The 17,965-nt window shown below is 41.5% G+C and overlaps 1 protein-coding gene across 4 annotated transcripts in view; it reads right to left on the reverse strand.

The window, feature by feature from the left end:
- Nucleotides 1-3,366: 3,366 nt before the first annotated feature.
- gart (phosphoribosylglycinamide formyltransferase) overlaps nt 3,367-17,965 on the reverse strand; it is a 32,745-nt gene continuing 18,146 nt past the window's right edge. For all 4 annotated transcript variants that reach the window (XM_048541214.2, XM_048541216.2, XM_048541215.2 and 1 more), the window contains exons 15-22: nt 17,151-17,402; nt 14,018-14,170; nt 12,805-13,008; nt 9,691-9,834; nt 9,092-9,222; nt 7,992-8,133; nt 4,807-4,922; nt 3,367-3,724 (exon numbers count right to left, since the gene is read on the reverse strand). In XM_048541214.2, the coding sequence (XP_048397171.2) occupies nt 3,494-3,724; nt 4,807-4,922; nt 7,992-8,133; nt 9,092-9,222; nt 9,691-9,834; nt 12,805-13,008; nt 14,018-14,170; nt 17,151-17,402 (1,373 nt within the window). In that variant the 3' untranslated portion in view covers nt 3,367-3,493. The remainder of the gene's footprint in view (nt 3,725-4,806; nt 4,923-7,991; nt 8,134-9,091; nt 9,223-9,690; nt 9,835-12,804; nt 13,009-14,017; nt 14,171-17,150; nt 17,403-17,965) is intronic.

Genomic DNA, 17,965 nt, shown 5'->3' on the forward strand with positions numbered 1-17,965 from the left:
AACTGGCTGGGCCACAGGTGACAGAGGGTAGTAGTAGAAGGGAGTTTCTCAAATTGGAGACCTGTAACCAGTGGTGTTCCACAGGGATCTGTGCTGGGACCACTGTTGTTTGTGATATACGTAAATAATTTGGAGGAAGGTATAGGTCGTCTGATTAGCAAGTTTGCAGATGTCACAAAGATTGGTGGAGTAGCAGATAGTGAAGGGGACTGTCAGAGATTACAGCAGAATATAGATAGACTGGAGAGTTGGGCAGATAAACGGCAGATGGAGTTCAATCCGGGCAAATGCGAGGTGATGCATTTTGGAAGATCTAATTCAAGAGCAAACTCTACAGTAAATGGAAAAGTCCTGGGGAAAATTTATGTAGAGAGAGACTTAGGTGTTCAGCTCCATTGTTCCCTGAAGGTGGCAACGCAGGTCAACAGAGTGGTCAAGAAGGCATACGCATGCTTTCCTTCACTGGACAGGGTATTAAGTACAAGAGTTGGCAGGTCATGTTACAGTTGTATAAGACTTTGGTTCGGCCACATTTAGCGTACTGCGTATAGTTCTGGTCACCACATTACCAAAAGGATGTGGATGCTTTGGAGAGGGTGCAGAGGAGGTTCACCAGATGTTGCCTGGTATGGAGGGTGCTGGCTATGAAGAAAGGTTGAGTAGATTAGGATTATATTCATTAGAAAGATGGAGATTGAGCGAAGAACCTGACTGAGATCTACAAAATCATGAGAGGTACAGACAGGGTGGACAGCAAGAAGCTTTTTCCCCCAGAGTGGGGGACTCAATTACTAGGGGTCATGAGTTCAAAGTGAGAGGGAAGTTCTTTACACGGAGGGTGGTGGGTGCCTGGAACGCGTTGCCAGCGGAGGTGGTAGACGCAGACACGTTAGCGTCGTTTAAGATATATTTGGACAGGTACATGGATAGGCAAGGAGCAAAGGGATACAGACCCTTAGAAAATAGATGACAGGGTTAGACAGAGGATCTCAATCGGTGCAGGCTTAGAGGGCCAAAGGGCGTGTTCCTGTGCTGTAATTTTCTTTGTTCTTTGAAGTTAAAGATTAGACTAGATAAAAGGAGAATTATAAAGTTGCCATAAGAGTACCAATTTTTAAGGCTTAGGTGCATTTTAGAATTTAATAAAGAAGGATCAAGAAATAAAGAAATGATGAATAGAATACAAACATAAATTAGCAAGTAACATAAAAATGGATGGTAAACAATTCTAAACTACATAAAGAGGAAAAGTTAAATAAAAACATAAGTATTAAATTACAGAGTGACTGAATTTATAAAACAGGTAAATGGGAGAGAAACTGAATAATTACTCTGTTAGTCATCCTAGTGTTGATAGGTAACTGAAATATGATTTTGTAAAATAAAATGGGAGCAATTAATGAAACTGAAAGTTGGCAAAGTTGCAGAACCCAATGATCTCAATCGACAATGGATTCATGGTCATCATTAGATTCTTAATTCCAGATATTTTGTTGTTAAATTCAAATTCCACCATCTGCCATGGTGGGATTCAAACCCAGGCACCCAGAATGTCATCTGTATCTCTGTATTTACAGTCCAGCAGGTATTGAAAGAGCTGGCTAAACAGACAATGGATAATGATCAACTTAACAAATTCGACAGATTCCAGAACAGAATCTGTAGATTGGGATGTTGAAAATGTAACCCTATTATTTAAGAAACAAAGGAATGGACAAACAGGGAAGCACAAGGGCTGTTGAAGCTGTGTCATTAAGTATATTCAAGGCTGAGACCGACAAATTTTTAATCAGTAAGAGAAACAAGTTGGGGAAAGGCAGGAAAGTGGAGCTGAAGATTATCGGATCAGCCATAATCTCATCAAGCAGCAGAGCAGTATTAATGAGCTGATGGCCTACTTCTGTTCCTCTGACTTATGGTCTTACAAGCATATTAACATGACATCTTGTAGTACAGGAATACTGGAGTCTATTATAAAGGGTGTGATCATTAGAAAAAATACAAATCTGACTATTCTCAGTAAAGAGGAATAAGTAAAAATAATGAATAACAAAATGAATAATAAGGAAAATCACAATAAACCTATTGCAATGTTTTGAAGATGTCACTAGCTGAATAGGTTTGTTTTAATTCATTAAACGGAATGAGGATGTCACTGGCTAGGCAGCATTTATTGCCCAGAGAGCAGTTCAAGGTCAACCACATTGCTGTGGGTCTAGAGTCATTCATTGGAATGGAATGGAGTATAAAAGTATGGAAATGTTGCTGAAACTGGACAAGACATTAGTGAGACCACACCTGAAATATTGTGTACAGTTTTGGACCCCTTACCTGAGGAAGGATGGAATTGCATTGGAGGCATTTCAGAGAATGTTCATCTTCATTGATTTCAGAGGTGAGGGGTTGATCTAATGAAGAGAGATGGAGCAGTTTGGGCTGTAGTCACAAGAGGAGATCTAACAGAGGTATGCAAGATCTAAAGAGATTTGTCAAGTAAGACGGAGCGGATCGTTCTCCTTGTGGGGCAATCTAGAATGCAAGGTCATTGTCTTCATCTTGCCACCCCTTGGTCTAAAACAAAGATAAGGAGGAATCTCTCAAAGGTTCATAAATCTGTGGAATTCACTACCTCAAAGTGTGGTGTATGCCAGGTCACTGAATAAATTTAAGGAGATAGATAAGATTTCTCATTTGTAACATGGAAGGTCATGGAGAATGGGCAGGAAAGTGAAGTTGAGGTAGAGATAAGATCAGCCATGATACTATTAAATGGCAAAGCAGGTTATGGGGCTGAATCACCTACTCCTGCACTGAGTTTTTATCTGCTTGCAGCACATACTAACACAAGCTGCCTTGCTCAGCAGGTAACCAGCTTTTAACTCTTATAAACTCTTTTGTTTCATCTGACTGTGCCCCATATTACATCCAAAGTTGCTAAGACTGCTTTAAACATAGGTTTTTCTCAAAAGATCCTATGCAAAATTCTCTTTACTATGGCTTTTCGAAGAAAGAATAGATTAAGTAATGATACTCATACTTGTAAATGTCCACAGACATCAGAAAGATCTTAGAAAATTACTCCACAATCAAACAGAACTCAACTTTCTAAGATAACAAGGTGTAGAGCTGGAGGAACACAGCAGGCCAAGCAGCAACAGAGGAGCAGGAAAGCTGACGTTTTGGGTCTGGACCCTTCTTCAGAAACTTTCCAAGTTTTGTTGCCACAGCAAGTGAAAACAAAGTGCGAGGTTTGTTTTACTTTGCTTTTCTGCAATCTCCGTTTAATTTGTGAAGAAGTCTTTTTATTTGATAAAGTCAATTTGTTAAGGATAATCTGTTTTAAGTAACGAAATTAAACTGAGCACATTTTAGCACAAGAGAATTTTACTTTTCCACCTCATGAGATACGGTTGTGGAATGGACAACAATGACAATAAGCAAATCAGAAAAAGGGGTTTCAATTTCTTTCACAGTTCTCCCTTTCTAAAACTCCTCAATTTTTGTGACCAGTCCCATGTTGCACGGTTTCAAGTGCCTTCTGCTCTCTCCAGCAAATTTTGCCATCTTCACCTAAACGTACAGCTCCACTGGCCACTAGTTGGATAGCAGCAGGGTATGCTACATGCTCAGCTTCTTTCACCCTCTCAGACAAGGTCTCTTCAGAATCCCCCACCAGTACCGGAACGACTTCCTGCACAATAATTGCTCCAGCGTCAATTTCTTCCTGAAATAACAAAAAGTAAAACAGCAGAATGCTATTAGAAAAAAAAGACAACATCATTTAGGCCTGGAAAAGGAAAGGCTTTAACAGCATACACTTTATACATGTGGCTTGTGGCATGGATCATTCTATTTGGGCTATAGACTACAAATGGTATTAAATGCTGCTTCAAACAAGGAAACTGTAAGAAGAGATTTGTAGTTTTAAAATAAGTTATGGAAGACATTTTGAGTTGCATCTACAATGTTATCTTATTCAAGCAGTGAGGAAGCATTCTGGATAGTGTGTGTGTTTGTGTGTTCAGGGCAATTTTGCCAAGAAACAGTGTCTTTTAATTCAAAAGCCAATCTGGACCAGTTATTGGTGGCTATGCAGGGTTTGGCTCAGTAACAACCGCTCAGATTGTTCCTGGAGAGGTGACTACTGTGCACATGGACAATGTGGCAGAAATATTCAGTCTGCGAACAAAAAGCATCAATTTCTCTCTATCCTCTGCATGGAGAGACAGTAAGAAGTTCCCAATAATTTCTTACTCTCACTGTCCTTTCTCTTGCAAGTTGTTCTCTCTATAAACCTGCTATTGAAAGGGAAAAGGAGAATAAAGAACATCTTTAAAAGGTACTGAAGTGGTGAATCCTCAGCCAATGAAAGCAAGACTGAGAACTGATGCATCATCAGCCTTGCCTCAAAAGAATCATAAAAGGAAACAAAACAAAACAAAACTCATTTATGTCAGTGATCTGGACTGTTGCCAAAACTAAATTGCAAAATTTCACACTCTACAACTAACAGTAAGATGTGTTTGCAAATCTTTCTTTCATACTATACCTTTAGTTAAAAGAGTTAGGACAGTGCAAAATCACTGCATTAAAAATCCAATACAAGTGTTCTGCCCTGGAACAACAGTTGGGCCCATTGACCGTGTCTGTACTGGGAATGTCAATGTGACACATCTTACAGATCAGTGTTCAAACTTCACTTGAAGAAAGCAGTGTAGTCATGAGGGAATTTGGGCCAAAAACTGAGAAAGAGAAACAGAATTTGTGGAAAACCAGCAACTGAAAGCTAGAGAGGAAAATACTTACAGCTACAAAATGCACAGAACAGCCAGACACCCGTACCCCAGCCTGCAACACTTGCTTGTGGGCATTAACTCCCTTGAAAGAAGGCAGCAGTGATGGATGGATATTCAATAGTTTCCCTGAAAGTTAGATTTTTGTTTAAAACATTGTTTAATACATTGTTTAATGAAGTCTTAAGAGACAATTACTTGTTTAAAATTTTTGAGCACTTCTCACCATGTAATCCATATTCCTCAGAGAAGTGCTTTTTTATTTAACTATTTAAACTGAAGTATTTAAACATGCATTACGTCAACTGCAGTAAGTCAGCTTAGTCTATATGCAACTCCTAATGGAGAATAACTTATGGACAGAAAACAATGAACTGGACCACACAGTTTACTCGCCCAATAATGGTCTCATGTTCAAAGTTGAATTAAATCTACAATAATCAAATTTGTGCTCTACTCTCAAATTCAAAATATGCTGCAAACAGATCTTTACCATAAGTCCACAAGACCATTACACATAATAATAGGCCAATATTCCAGCATTCGATGAGATCATGATTGATCTGATAATCCCTAACTCCGCATTCCTGTTTTCTCCCCTATAAACTCTAGATTGCCCTCCTGAATAAAGGCCTGTGTCAGGTTTTTGTATTTTTAAACAACCCAATCTCGACAGCCTTCTGCAATAAAAAGTTACACAGATTCATTATTCTGCAAGACGGAATTCTTCATCATCCCTGTCTTGAATAAGTGACCCCTTAATCTAAGATTATGCTCTCTAATCATCTCCTGCACAGGAATTAAACTCTCTGCATCTACCCTGTCAAGCCCCTAAGAATCTTGTACATTTCAAAAAGGTTGCCTCTCGTTTTTCTAAATTCCAATGAGTTCAGGCCTAACCTACTCAATCTCTTCTCGTTGGAAAAACATTTTTATGCAAAGGATAGAAGGGAACAAAACTGTTCTGAATATTGTAGCTATGGTCTGCTTTGTATAATTTTGACAAGGAACTTCTACTCTTCTACACTATTCCTTGTAAGTAAATGCCAATGTTCCATTTGCTTTCCATATTTTCTGCTGGACTTGTATGCTAGTATTCTATGATTTACACAGGAGAACCTCAAACCCTCCTCTGTTGCAGCCTTTCGACATTTAAATAGTATTCAGCTCCTCTAATCAAAGTGTATAACCTAACATTTTGCATGTTATTCCAGCTGTCAAGTTTCTGCCCAATCGCTTAACCTGTCGTGATCCCTCAGTAGACATCATCCATATCACTCACCATCCCATTATTTTTGTGTTGTCTATAAACTTGGAAATAATTAACTCACTTTCCTCTTCCAAGCTGTTGATTCATATTGTAAAAAATTGTGGTCCCAGCACAAATTCCAGTAGTTCCAGGCTGCCATCTTGAAAATGCCCCCATATCTCAACTCTCTTTTATTTGTTAGCCAATCCTCTATCCAAGCTAATATAAAATGGGATGTATGGCATGGTGGTAACATCATTAGACTAGTGATCCAGAATCCTACTGGGGGATATGAGTTTGAATTGAACGGTGGCAGATGGTGAAATTTGAATTCGATAAAAATCTGGAATTGAAAACTGACTTAATGACGACCATATAACTAGTGTCAATTATCACAGAACCTAGAACAGTACAGCACAGGACCAGACCCTTCAGCCCTCCATGTTTCTGTTGACCATGATGTCACTCTAAAATCAACCTACTTGCCTGCACATGGTCTGTATCCCTGTATTCTCTGCTGACTCATGTGACTGTCTAAATGCCTCTTAAACTTTACTATCGTATCTATTTTTACCATCTCCCACAGCAGTGCATTCGAGGCACTCATGACCCTCTGTGCAAAAAAAAACTTGCCTTGCTCATCTGGTTTAAAAATTTTCACCCTCTCCCCTTAAACCTCTGCCTCCTAGTGTTTCACATTTCCATCCTGGGAAAGAGACTCCAATTATCCACTCTATCCACATCTCTCATAACATTATATACTTCTATCAGGTTGCCCCGCGGCCTCTGACGTTCCAGCAAAAACAATCTACATTTGACAAACTTCTCCTTATCACTTAAACATTTCAATCCAGGTAATATCCTGGTAAACCTCTTTGCTGTCTCTCCAAAGTATCTACATCCTTCCTATAGTGTGGTGACCAGAACTAAACACAATACTCCAAATGTGGCCTAACCAAAGTTTCAAGCAGCAACTAAATGATTTGCCAATTTTATACTCAATTCCCCGACCAATGAAGGCAAGCATGCCATAAGGATTCTTTACTGCCTTAACTACTTGCTCTGCCACTTTCAGGGAGCTATGGACTTGCACCCAAGATCCACCTATACATCAATGCTCCCAAGTGTCCTGCCATTTACTGTATAATTCCCTCTTGCAATTGATTTCCCAAAATGCATCATCTCACTTCTCAGGATTAAACTCCATTTGTCATTTCTCCACTCAACTTTCCAACTAACCTATATCATGTTGTATCCTTTAACAACCTTCATCACTATTCACTACTCCACAAATCCGTGTCTTAGAATTCTTAGAGTCCCTACAGTGTGGAAACAGGCCCGTCGTCCCAAACAGTGTACACTGACCCTTAGAGCATCCCACCCAGACCCATCCCCCTGTAACTCACCTAATCTGCATCTTCCTGAACACTACAATTTAGCATGGCCAATCCACCTAGCCTGCACATCTTTGGACTGTGGGAGGAAAGCTGAGCACCCAGAGGAAACCCACACAGACACGGGGAGAATGTGCTAACTCCACACAGACAGTTACCCAAGGCTGGAATCAAACCTAGGCCCCTGGCGCTGTGAGGCAGCAGTGCTAATCACTGAGCCGCCGTGCCTCCTGGGTTCCAGGCTATGTTCTATGTCATTCCACATGTACAACAATTTTCATGTCGTACCTACTTACCCTTGTTGTTGCTTATAACCTAGCCATATGAATTCAACATCTTCTGATCCAAGATCATTTCTTGCTTACGAATTTATTCCATCTCATACTAATGAAGCTATCCCAACCACATGTCCTCCGGCCCATCTTTTCAAAAAGTCCCCGATTATTTAATTCTAGCTTCATTTTCCTTGAAAGCATCACACTCTCTTTATTTGTGACACAGTGCTACTAACAGACTGTTCAGAGCAACTGGAGAGAGCAAATTATCAATATTTACCATTCCATTTCTTGACAAAGGGACCAGAGAGAATTCTCATAAATCCAGCTAGGCAGACCAATTCAACAGAAAATTCCTGAAGAACCTGATCAACAGTACTATCAAACTCTGAGCGGCTGCCATACAATTTATGGTCAATTACCTGTAGATTTTCAAAAACAAAAGAGAATCCAAATCAGGAAAAATGAGCAAGTGTTTTTAACCAGTCATGTAATGTGAGAAAATGTAATTTAAAAAATTGCTCCACTTTCTTTTCTGAAAACCAAAATGTGACAGAATTATTTCCCAGCCAGCTAGAAGCCCATGTTGATTTTTGCATGAGTATGTTTATAAAATAGTTATCACAGATAGTCCAGGTTTACCGTTTAATAACTAGTTATTCTGTTAAACATATTTCAGTGTCAGTACATGAGTTCCGCTTTCAAGTTGATCAGAGCTATTAGTTAGTACTGCATTTGGATAATTAAAATGGTTTCTTGATGCCAGCTTTTACCACTTCCATGTAAGTGAGCTGCCAGAGGAAGTGGTCGAGGCTGGTACGATTACAACATTTAAAAGGGATCGAGATGGGTAAATGAACAGGAAGGGTTGCGAGAGATATTGGCCAAATGCTGGCAAAAGGGACTAGATTTATATAGAGTAATTGTTTGGCATGGACAAGTTGGACCGAAGGGTCCGTTTCCATGCTGAATATCTCATGACTCTATAAATACTCTTCCATCCATTCTCTCTCACTCTTCGTTTCGTGTAAAGTTTTTGTCTAAAATGTAGCACACTGACAGCAATGTGTACTTAAACCATGTCCCATGCTTCAATTATATTGTATATATCATATTTACCCGTGTACATGTTCACCTTTTTTTTTCCTCTGCTCACGTGTATCTAAAAACACTGGGTTTGTCCCAAACTGGGGCACTGTAATTTAAACTGTTGGATTGAACATGGAACATTGCACACTAACAGCTGGGAAAGTGTTCAACAATACTGTCCTTCATGTTGGGGACCTGCACTTCTCCTCGCAGCCTGGGGTTTTACTCACATGTGACATTTATTGGTTATTACTTGCATTTGGTCAGCCCAGATGACTAAGATACTCTCACCCGTGTAGGAATGCCAGCTCGACTTGATTTCTTCAGTCCTTCGACACCAGTTTTGTTGGAGATAACAATTACTATTTCTACACAACTAGCAGGATCCTTGGTGTGTTCTATAATGGCCTGAAGGTTTGTCCCTGAAAAGAAAATGCACAGAAAAATGTAAGCAAAAATCAACTTGTTCAGGCAAACTTACTCTATGTTTTGAAAATGCTTTGGGTGATTTTTCTAGAAGATCTGGACTACTCATGGATTGTGGAAACAGGAACAGATGTGAAAGCAGATTCCTAACCTCTCCTGTGTACAATATCCATCCCAATAGGTGGGAAATTTGTCAATACCAAATTCAAGATGACTGAATGGTCAAAGTGATTCTCATTTTGAACTAAGGTCCCATAATCTGAAAACACACTAGCTTTCTTTCTATACATTTAATGAGGGCTTCCAGGAAGGAAAAGCAGAGATTTTGGTGTTGTCAATGAACAAAACGGCTGTGTCATTAAGGAAATATATCCATATTACTTCCTCAATAAACAGTATTTCAAATTAAACAAGTACAGTTCTGGTTGGAGTTGGAGAAGTACAAATGCAATGTAACAACCCACCTGTTCCAGAGATGAGAACACCCACTCTCATTTTCCGAGTCTGTGAAGAATCTTGGGACAAATCATCACCCGTAGCATGTTGATCAGACTGCTGGCTTAAGTATAGCATTTTCATGAGATTTTTAATTGATACCTTTTCACAGCCTAAATGTGGAGGGGGAATAAAAAAGTGTGAAATCCTTGAACAGACTTTTTTTTGGAAAGACTCTCAATTAGCTTAGTTTGATTCTGAACTGCACAACTGGCACCATTTTGTAATGGACTAAGAACATCAACTAAAAATATTTTCCACATTATGTTAAAAAGGTCAGTTGTTAGTCCTCAGATCATTTTTCACAAAAAGAATAAAAAGGCAAGGATTTATTTTCTGTTCAACGTTGTTTGATAGGGCAGCCTTGTTCCCCTCCTCCTCCGCACACCCCATTTCTCAACCAGTTGGAGGTATGGACCATGAACAGCAGTAGCACCAAAAGAACACCATGAGAAACCATCTTATACAGTCATAGAGTCATACAGCATAGAAATAGATCCTTCTGTCCAACATCATCCCAAACTAAACTAGTCCCACTAGCCTCCTCCTGGCCCATATCACTCCAAACCTTGTCTATTCATATACTTATCTAAGTATCTTTTAAACATTGTAGCCGTACCCTCATCCACCACTTCCTCAGGAAGTTCATTCCATGTGTGAACGACCCTTAGTAAACTCATGTTAGCCAGCAACTCGCCACAGACAAAAGCAAAAGACACCAATAATAAGTGGAGGGCTTTTTTGGTTTCATCCTCAATTTCTTCCCAAGATCTCCGAATTGCACCTATATTTTTCCAGAGAATGTTTCCATGGGCACTAGCTTAGTGAAAAATGACAGTCCTGCGGTGAACCTACGTGGTAGCTATCAGCAGACGTCACAGCTCCCTCTAGTGCTGTCTCAGCTGACATCCACATTCCTACTTGCCAGGAGGAGTCATAAATCAGCCTTCAGGAGCAATGTTACTTGTTGATTAATCTGTTTCCCCCTCTAGAGATCCTAGCTGAACTCAGGTTAGTTGCGTAGAAGTTACACACTCAGCAGCCAAGATTACAGAAGAACTGGGTAATTTGTCTCCTTAACCCAACCATTAACTCTCAATCACCATAGACAATAGGAGCAGGATTAGGCCATTCACGCTCTCAAACACACTTTGCTATTCATTTTGATCGGAGCTGATCAACCATCTCAATGGCCTCTTCCTGCCTTCTCCCCATATCCTTTCATCCTTTAGTCTCAAGTGTTGTATCCAACGCGAAATTGGACTCTTTGTTCTTCTTTCAGATTTCCACTGTTTACAATATTTCACTTCGATAGGCAAATAATTCCCATTATACCAGCAAAGTTTATAATTGTAATTCAAGTGGAAATCAGGGGCTGTAACAAACATATCACCTCTTCCTCCGGTACATTGATGTTACGTGGAACAGTCCCTCTCTGCACCTACACAGGCCCCAAACCCCACCACTTCCTCCGGTACATTGATGACTGTATCGGCGCCGCCTCTTGCTCCCCAGAGGAGCTCGAACAGTTCATCCACTTCACCAACACCTTCCACCCCAACCTTCAGTTCACCTGGGCCATCCCCAGCACATCCCTCACCTTCCTGGACCTCTCAGTCTCCATCTCAGGCAACCAGCTTGTAACTGATGTCCATTTCAAGCCCACCGACTCCCACAGCTACCTAGAATACACCTCCTCCCACCACCCTCCTGCAAAAATTCCATCCCCTATTCCCAATTCCTCTGCCTCCGCCGCATCTGCTCCCACGATAAGACATTCCACTCCCGCACATCCCAGATGTCCAAGTTCTTTAAGGACCGCAACTTTCCCCCCACAGTGATCGAGAACGCCCTTGACCGCGTCTCCCGTATTTCCCGCAACACATCCCTCACACCCCGCCCCCGCCACAACCGCCCTAAGAGGATCCCCCTCGTTCTCACACACCACCCTACCAACCTCCGGATACAACGCATCATCCTCCGACACTTCCACCATCTACAATCCGACCCCACCACCCAAGACATTTTTCCATCCCCACCCCTGTCTGCTTTCCGGAGAGACCACTCTCTCCGTGACTCCCTTGTTCGCTCCACACTGCCCTCCAACCCCACCACACCCGGCACCTTCCCCTGCAACCGCAGGAAATGCTACACTTGCCCCCACACCTCCTCCCTCACCCCTATCCCAGGCCCCAAGATGACATTCCACATTAAGCAGAGGTTCACCTGCACATCTGCCAATGTGGTATACTGCATCCACTGTACCCGGTGTGGCTTCCTCTACATTGGGGAAACCAAGCGGAGGCTTGGAGACCGCTTTGCAGAACACCTCCGCTCAGCTCGCAACAAACAACTGCACCTCCCAGTCGCAAACCATTTCCACTCCCCCTCCCATTCTCTAGATGACATGTCCATCATGGGCCTCCTGCACTGCCACAATGATGCCACCCGAAGGTTGCAGGAACAGCAACTCATATTCCGCCTGGGAACCCTGCAGCCTAATGGTATCAATGTGGACTTCACCAGTTTCAAAATCTCCCCTTCCCCTACTGCATCCCTAAACCAGCCCAGTTCGTCCCCTCCCCCCACTGCACCACACAACCAGCCCAGCTCTTCCCCCCCACCCACTGCATCCCAAAACCAGTCCAACCTGTCTCTGCCTCCCTAACCGGTTCTTCCTCTCACCCATCCCTTCCTCCCACCCCAAGCCGCACCCCCATCTACCTACTAACCTCATCCCACCTCCTTGACCTGTCCGTCTTCCCTGGACTGACCTATCCCCTCCCTACCTCCCCACCTATACTCTCTCCACCTATCTTCTTTACTCTCCATCTTCGGTCCGCCTCCCCCTCTCTCCCTATTTATTCCAGTTCCCTCCCCCATCCCCCTCTCTGATGAAGGGTCTAGGCCCGAAACGTCAGCTTTTGTGCTCCTGAGATGCTGCTTGGCCTGCTGTGTTCATCCAGCCTCACATTTTATTATCTTGGAATTCTCCAGCATCTGCAGTTCCCATTATCTCTGATATTTTTGACAGCCTTCCCCTTCCTTGTGCAAACACAGCTAATGGGATAAGAAGTTTTAACCTGTTTTATGTGGCACAACGTTTCCAATGGCCCATGCCTCATGATGGCTCTGTATACTTTGCAGCACATTTTCAACTTTCTCTTTATCAACTACGAGCACGGCTCCAATTCCACAGTTAAAGGTGCGTGCCATCTCCTCTTCAGAAAGGGCCCCCTGTCTTTGTAGCCAGGAAAAGATTTCAGGAATCTTCCAACATGACGCATCTTTTAAACGACAACAAAAGTAGTACTGTAACTGAAGGAGAAGGATTTGAATATCTTTGAAGTTCAGGCATTTTGTTACCAATTCCCTTCCCCAGTACAGGAATGTAATTGCAACAACTGAATTATTTTAGGGGGAGAAAGGATCTGTGGCCACTTCAGAAGTAATTACTTAAAATTCTACATGATTAATTGTATCACAAGGTCAAGTACCTTCAATTGGATTGTGCTGGACTACAATCTCAGAAGCTCAGACTCAAATCCAGCTCCGAGAGATCTGTTCAGGCCATTCAGTCCAATTCCTTTTATGTATAAACCTATAGCCTAAGACAGGCTGTCATTTACAAAGGGAGTCTTACAAAATATTTAGGTGATGGTGAAGGATACAAAAATAAAAATCAGTTATACTGGCACAATTCTATTCTGACGTTTAGATTGGTCAGAGGAAATTTTTAAAAAATTCTTTCATGGCACTTAGCATCACTTGTGAGTCCAGCATTTGTTGCAAAACCCTCAAAATGGTGAAGGTGAACTGTCTTTTTGAACCACGCGTTCAGGTACATCTGGATGAGGGATGCCCACAGTTTGTTACTTGGGAGGTGTTTAATGAGGTATAGATGCACCTTGCCAGGATTGAGATCCAAATCAAATACTTCCCAACGGAAGCTGAAGTTGCAATGAGAATAACAGGCACTGATTTATGATTAGCAACTATTTAAAAACACCCTGAATGCCTTTCTTTCACTATTAATTTTGCCATAAAGAGAACAGAGGTAGATATTACATTCTGCTCCTAAGATGGTGCTTGGCCTGCTGTGTTCATCCAGCTCGACACTTTGTTATCTCTTATATATTACATCAGCAAGGTTATTAAATGACATGTTAAAAAGAAAACATCCAGAATTGGAACTGAAAGAGAACACTGCATGGTGAACAAAATGCCACGGCAGTCGATGAGGTGAATGGACTCTTTCCATGGTGTAGCACTCTATTATGTGAAGAAAGCTCTCACCTAATGCAACACCAAACTTTTCAGGAAGCACTCTGGGGATGTTCTCGAGCAGTCCACCTCCAGTGATGTGAGCATAAGCTTTCACAAGTCCCAGGCGTAGAATTGGCAACAAGGCCTTAGCATAAATTCTGGTGGGTGTCAGAAGCACATCCCCTACAAAGAGATGAATTTTACAAATCTAAACCACTGAGAAATGCCACAGAAGAGCTGAATCCATGTTCTGTCATGTGATTGTTGTAACTTTTGTTTTCTAGCACTTCAGGCTAAGAATTAGTTATAAAGCTCATTCTTTAAAAGCAGTGGTACTGGTAGGCTTATTAATAAAAACAGTAGCTTGTTAAAGCAAGGTTAGCTTTGTGATGTATGGTGTTTATATACATTTTAGTTTTAGTTTCATTTATTTTAGAGTTTGGACTTTGAACTAGTGGCATATTGATTTTGGTCTGTGACTGAGGGAGGTTTAATGATGAACATGCAAGTTTTTCTGTAGCCACAGCAATTTATTTTAAATTACAGTATGTGATTTCCTGGAAAGTAATGGGCTTTTGCTTTCATCACATGAATTTTATGAAAAGAGAGTAAAAATCATACATTAGAAGGATCCAGAAAACTCTGTTTTGGCACAGGGACAACACCTAAGTTTGAAGAGAGCTTTTTTGTTTCAAGGTGCAGAAGTCTTGGTTGACACTGAATGAGTAAAACAGTTGCCCCTATAGAAGTCAGATAGTTTAGAATTAGAACATAGAACATTACAGCACAGTACAGGCCCTTCGGCCCTCGATGTTGTGCCGACCTGTCATACCGATCTCAAGCCCATCTCACCTACACTATTTCATGTACGTCCATAGGCTTATCCGATGATGACTTAAATGTACCTAAAGTTGGCGAATCTGCTCCCGTTGCAGGCAAAGCGTTCCATTCCCTTACTACTCTGAGTAAAGAAACTACCTCTGACATCTGTCCTATATGTTTCACCCCTCAATTTAAAGCTATGCCCCCTCATGCTCGCCGTCACCATCCTAGGAAAAAGGCTCTCCCTATCCACCCTATCTAACCCTCTGATTATTTTATACGTTTCAATTAAGTCACCTCTCAACCTTCTTCTCTCTAATGAAAACAGCCTCAAGTCCCTCAGCTTTTCCTCGTAAGACCTTCCCTCCATACCAGGCAACATCCTAGTAAATCTCCACTGCACCCTTTCCAAAGCTTCCACATCCTTCTTATAATGCGGTGACCAGAACTGTACACAATACTCCAAGTGCGGCCGCACCAGAGTTTTGTACAGCTTCACCATAACCTCTTGGTTCCGGAACTCGATCCCTCTATTAATAAAAGCTAAAACACTGTCTGCCTACTGAACAGCCCTGTCAACCTGGGTGGCAACTTTCAAGGATCTGTGTATATGGACACCGAGATCTCTCTGCTCATCTACACTACTAAGAACCTTACCATTAGCCCTGTACTTTGCCTTCTGGTTACTCCTACCAAAGTGCATCACTTCACATTCCTCTGCATTAAACTCCATTTGCCACCTCTCAGCCCAGCTCTGCAGCTTATCTATGTCTCTCTGCAACCTACAGCATCCTTCGTCACTATCCACAACTCCACCGACCTTAGTGTCGTCTGCAAATTTACTAACCCATCCTTCTACGCCCTCATCCAGGTCATTTATAAAAATGACAAACAGCAGTGGACCCAACACCGACCCTTGAGGTACACCACTAGGAACTGGTCTCCAGGATGAATTGTTACGAAATAGATTACCTCAATGTAAAGGAATTTAGTTTGAAAGCTCCAGACCAAAGTTGTTTGATTAAGATCTGAAGGGGATTATTTAAAGATGAAAAAGTCTAAACTCAGTTGCATAAAGACTCAGAAAGAGGTGGTCAGATCCTTAAGTCTGAGAATTTAAACTATAATAAAGTTCTATAGTTGTAAGAGGGAAGTTTATCTGGTGCAAGTCCTGTAAAAAGGAATGCTGTTGAGATTTATGGAATTACAGTTCACTACGTGTTTTGAATGTAGTTTAGTTTCTTTTACATTGTTTTTATTTATTTTGCATAATTAATTTCAGTCTTATTGTTTTCGCAAAATCTGCAGGTTGTTTCAATGAAAGACCACCTGCACCTCCATATCTAACGAACTCTATGAATGTGCATCCACAACCCTCTAGAAATTAAAAGCAATTCTTCTATTAAGATATTATATACACAAACAGAAGCCACAATAATGCAACTAACACTTTAGAATCTGTTGGCTATATGCCACTCGTTAATTTTTGGATTAAGTTGTAACACAATTAAGTGACATGTTCAAGGGTTAGTCTCATGCACTGACCTCAAATGTCCTACATGCGCTAGTCTCGAAACAGGAGTATTTGTTTATTTTTCAAAAGGGGCTCATTCAATGCAGGGCCTGGCTAAAGGTCATACAGAAGAGAGGTAACGTTGGCCTGCTACCTGTATAATGTGGCTCTCTCACATGACAGGGTTAATGGTAGGCATCTTTTCCCTAGGATGGTGGATTTCAAGGCTGGGGGACATATTTTAAGGTGACAGGAGAGAGATTTAAACACCACATGGGCAACTTTTTTTTAATACAGAGGGTGGTTTGCATGTGGAATGAACTTCCTGAGGAAGCACCAGAAGTGGGCACAGTTACAGTGTTTAAAAACATTTGGATAAGTACGTGAATAGGAAAGATTTGGAGGAATATGGGTCAGGAGCAATTGGGTGGGACTAGTTTAGTTTGGGATTATGTTTGGCATGGACTGGTTGGACTAAAGCATCTGTTTCCTAGCGATGTTCTTCTACAAAAGTTTAAGTCAGGTTCAAGGTGCATTTCAATAAAATCTGAAAGAAGTGAGATTGTGTAAATCAGGAACAAAAACAGAAGTTGCTGGAAAAGCTCAGCAGGTCTGGCAGCTTCTGTGAAGAAAAACAAAATCAGAGTTAATGTTTTGGGTCTGGTGACCCCCCCTTAGAGCTGAGGAAGGGTCACCAGACCCAAAACGTTAACTCTGGTTTTTTTTTTTATTCACAGATGCTGCCAGACCTGCCGAGCTTTTCCAGCAACTTCTGTATTTGTTCAAGGCGTTGTTATCTTATTAAAAATACTTTCTCTGAAACCTTACCAAGGGTCTTTGAACCATAACTGGATGGTGCTGGGGAGGAACACTGGTAAGAGGACTTCTCCAAAATGGTTCGAACGAGGCTAAAGCCATTACTGTGGAGACCAGACGATGCAATGCCGATGACGGTATCACCCGCAGAGATGCTCTCCAGCTGTGGGAGAAGCCGTTCACGTTCCACTGCTCCGACTGCAAAGCCGGCCAGGTCATACTGTCCCGGGGAATACATGCCTGGCATTTCAGCTGTTTCTCCTCCTTCAAAACAATAAACAAGAGAAAAAAAACTGCCACAGTTGAAATGGTCATGTAAACACAACAAGAACTTGACAGCATCACAATGAGAAAAAGGCCAGTCCGCCATTGCTTATCCTGCATAACGTGCTTTGATATGGCATCTTTACCAGAGACATTTTTCTTTAGAAAAAGAATGGCCAGATAAGAGGACTTTAAAGCTCTAAATAGATTGGACGAAGTAGTTGAGCAAGATATATCTTCACTTGTGACAGAATTGAAAACCAGGAACCTGTAGTAGGAGACATTGCAAAAAACAGACAAAATGCTACATGAACGAACACGTTCTTTACACCCAAGGCAACCATGCTACTGCGAAAGCTAAGGCTGCCACCTTGACCATTTTATAATTATGTTCCACTGATTAAATATGCTACCCGTCCCAGTTCATTCACAAAACAAGTCCCAATATTTAGCTTTGCTCATTGTATTGGCAATGCATTGACTTAGAAAACAGTTGCGAGTGTATTCTTATTTTAAGCAGCTTCATGAGCAACATTGGGAATTGTACTGATGCCACAGTATTA

The sequence above is a fragment of the Stegostoma tigrinum genome, chromosome 12 (assembly GCF_030684315.1).
Source record: "Stegostoma tigrinum isolate sSteTig4 chromosome 12, sSteTig4.hap1, whole genome shotgun sequence".
Classification (NCBI taxonomy): Eukaryota; Metazoa; Chordata; class Chondrichthyes; order Orectolobiformes; family Stegostomatidae; genus Stegostoma; species Stegostoma tigrinum.